Source organism: Solanum tuberosum, unplaced genomic scaffold (assembly GCF_000226075.1).
Source record: "Solanum tuberosum cultivar DM 1-3 516 R44 unplaced genomic scaffold, SolTub_3.0 scf00504, whole genome shotgun sequence".
Classification (NCBI taxonomy): Eukaryota; Viridiplantae; Streptophyta; class Magnoliopsida; order Solanales; family Solanaceae; genus Solanum; species Solanum tuberosum.
The window spans coordinates 363,881-367,639 of record NW_006239420.1 but is presented as its reverse complement, the minus strand read 5'-3'; the positions used below and the strand labels follow the sequence as shown (position 1 = coordinate 367,639).

The 3,759-nt window shown below is 36.6% G+C and overlaps 1 protein-coding gene across 1 annotated transcript; it reads left to right on the top strand.

Moving 5' to 3' along the window:
• Positions 1-714: 714 nt before the first annotated feature.
• On the top strand, positions 715-2,813 carry LOC107057753 (probable LRR receptor-like serine/threonine-protein kinase At4g08850). Its single transcript, XM_015303982.1, has one exon. It carries the CDS (start codon positions 738-740, stop codon positions 2,802-2,804), a length of 2,067 nt encoding a protein of 688 aa, XP_015159468.1. The 5' UTR covers positions 715-737; the 3' UTR covers positions 2,805-2,813.
• The last annotated feature ends 946 nt before the right edge of the window (positions 2,814-3,759 follow it).

Genomic DNA, 3,759 nt, shown 5'->3' with positions numbered 1-3,759 from the left:
GACATCTTGGTGGTTGATTTGAACGGTGGAGATCGGATTTGGAAGTTAGCAAGATCCTGTTTTAGGTCCCGAACAGCAGCTGAGTTTGGGTGGTGTTTCTTTCTATTTATCTTTTGTTGGTGTAGCTATTGTTTGTTCTCTTTTGGCACTTGTTGTGTAGCCATTAGAAGAATAATTGTAACTCTCTTATTGTTATAGTGAAGCAATTCGGATCTTGTCGATCCCGTGGTGGTTACCTTCGTTTTGAAGGATTTTTCCACGTTAAACTTGGTGTTCTTTATTTTAGATTTTCGTTTTCATCTTTTCGTCACAACACTCAACACGGCTAAGACAGATTGAAAAGTGACAACATTTTCTCAAAGACAAAAACAAAACAACCCAAATTTGCAACAAAGACATAACAAATCATCGTAACGTCTAAGACTGAAAATTGTTGGATATGGTCCACTACTCTAGAGATGAGAATTGAGAACCAGACATGTCTCTATCATACACTAAGAATGGTCATAATCAATTTGTGATAACAAAACTATTTTGGCCACTTTGATTAAGTCCTTGCCTGAATTAGACCTCTAACACAAAACAATCCAAAATTTGACAAGAGAATGACAACATTTTTTTCTCCGATAGCAGCCAAATTAGCAAATTTGGAAAAAAAGCGTTTCCTGTTGGTCTTTAGTTAGTATAAGTTACGTACAATATCAAATCCTATGAATCCGAAACAATAAACTCAAAATATGATGATGGTTTCTAGCAAAACATTCTCTTCGCTTCAGTTTTTCACTCTTTTGTACCTCTTTACAGTTACTTTTGCTTCCACTGATGAAGCAACTGCCCTCTTGAAATGGAAAGCAACTTTCAAGAACCAGAATAATTCCTTATTGACTTCATGGATGCCAAGTTTTAATGCATGTGAGGACTGGTATGGAGTTATATGCTTTAATGGGAGGGTAAACACGTTGAATATTACAAATTCTAGTGTCATTGGTACACTCTATGCTTTTCCGTTTTCATCCCTCCCTTTTCTTGAAAGTCTTGATCTTAGCATGAACAATTTCTCGGGAACCATTCCACCTGAGGTTGGTAATCTCACTAATCTTGTCTATCTTGACTTGAACATTAATCAGATTTCAGGAACAATCCCACCACAAATCGGTTCACTGGCCAAGCTTCAGATCCTCCGTATATTTGACAACCATTTAAATGGCTCTATTCCTGAAGAAATAGGTTACCTAAGGTCTCTTACTAAGCTATCTTTGGGTAGGAACTTTCTTACTGGTTCTATTCCTACTTCATTGGGAAATTTGAACAACTTGTCTTTTTTGCTTCTTTATCAAAATCAACTTTCTGGTTCTATTCCTAAAGAAATAGGTTACTTGAGGTCTCTTACTAATCTATATTTGGGTAATAACTCTCTTAATGGATCTATTCCTGCTTCATCAGTGTGCAATCTGACATCACTGGAAGCGTTGTTTATGTCGAGAAACAACTTGACAGGAAAAGTTCCACAATGTTTGGGTAATATCATTCGCCTCAAGGTTATGACGATGTCACATAATAATCTCAGTGGAGAGATCCCTTCATCTATTTCCAATTTAACATCACTACAAATTCTAGATTTGGGCAGAAACCATCTGGAGGGAGCAATTCCACAATGTTTTAGCAATATTAGTAGCCTCCAGGCTCTTGATATGCAGAATAACAAACTTTCTGGGACTCTTCCAACAAATTTTAGCATTGGAAGTTCACTTATAAGTCTCAACTTTCATTGCAATGAACTCGAGGGGGAAATCCCTCGATCATTGGCCAATTGCAAAAAGCTGCAAGTTCTTGACCTAGGAGATAATCATCTCAATGACACATTCCCCATGTGGTTGGGAACTTTGCCAGAGCTGAGAGTTTTAAGATTGACATCGAATAAATTGCATGGACCCATAAGATCTTCAGGTGCTGAAATCATGTTTCCTGATCTTCGAATCATAGATCTCTCTAACAATGCCTTCTCGAAAGACTTACCAACGAGTCTGTTTCAACATTTGAAAGGCATGAGGACAATTGATCAAACAATGAAGGTACCAAGTTATGAAGGACATGGAGATTACCAAGACTCGACAATTGTTGTAACAAAGGGATTGAAGCTTGAAGTTGTGAAAATTTTGTCGTTGTACACAGTTATCAATCTTTCAAACAACAAATTTGAAGGACATATTCCTTGTGTTCTGGGAGATCTCATTGCGATTCGGGTATTGAATATGTCTCATAATGGATTGAAAGGTCATATACCACTATCACTTGGAAATTTATCTGTAGTGGAATCCTTAGACCTTTCGTTCAACCAGCTTTCGGGAGAGATACCACAACAACTTGCTTCTCTTACGTCTCTTGAATTCTTAAATCTCTCCCACAATTATCTCCAAGGATGCATCCCTCAAGGACCCCAATTTCATACCTTTGAGAACAGTTCATTTGATGGTAATGATGGATTACGTGGATTCCCCGTTTCAAAAGGTTGTGGCAATGATCCTGTGTCAGAGACAAACTTTACAGGGTCTGTGCTAGAAGATCAAGAAAGAAATTCTGAATTGTTCAATGATTTTTGGAAAGCAGCTCTGATGGGCTATGGCAGTGGACTATGTATTGGATTATCCATAATATATTTCTTGATATCAACTGGAAATATGAAATGGCTTGCAAGAATCATTGAAGAACTGGAACACCAAATTAACACACGAAGGAGAAAGAAGCAGAGAGGTCAAAGGAATTACAGAAGAAGAAATAATCGCATCTACACAAGTTACCAGTAAAGAAGGATTTGATTTCAGAACTTCAGGTATTCAAGCTAAGCTCTACACTAATAATTTTTAGGTTTTATGCTTTTATTGTTACAAATAAGTGCTTATTAACCCTTGATAAAAATTGCTAGTAATCGATTGGAAACTGTGATAACAGAGGCAAAAAATTTGTAGTTGTGTGACTCACTTTTTTTTTTTTCAGCTATTTCAGATGCCAAGAATAAGGAGACATTGGCGTAATGGATTTGGTTCTTCCTATGTTGCAGCTTATGATGTTGGATTTGATTTTTAGTTTTATAAGCTTTTCTTCAGTTGGGAAAATGTAACATTATGAATTTTGATGATATACAATATATAAATGTTGTGTGTATTGAATGATGTGTATGCATTTCTCGGATCAATAATACTCACCTCAAAGAATCTTAGAGAGCTGAATGAATGGAGGAAGATATTTAGCACACAATAGAAGAGAGAGAACAAACAAAGAAGAATAAGTAACAACCTAGGGCGTAACTGGTTAACTCACACCCCAAAGCTAGTTATTATGGTGGGAGAGGCCAAGTTTTAACTTTTTGTGATAAGGTTGTTGTGGAAATAGTGAGGTTGCATACAATACACCCTTGTGGTCCGGCCCTTCGCTTAGCCTTTTATAATACAAACAGGCTTACTCAAAGTAAACTGTTTTTTTCATTTGCATTCACCAATAATATTCCTTCTTGTGCTCGTAGCACTTTGAAACTTTCCTTTGCCAATTGCAATAATGTTATTTTGAAACATTTGTCTCTTCTATTTCCAGATACAGGGGGTATACTAGATAGATCAAAGTTGGATAATCTATATGAAACAGCACTGGCAAGACAGAATCTTGTAAAATGACCCTAAAAAACAGGGAAGTTTCGTATAATCTATTCGAGGTAGCTGATAATTCACAGGATGCACTTAATAGTTCAACCAACTCTGGAACAAA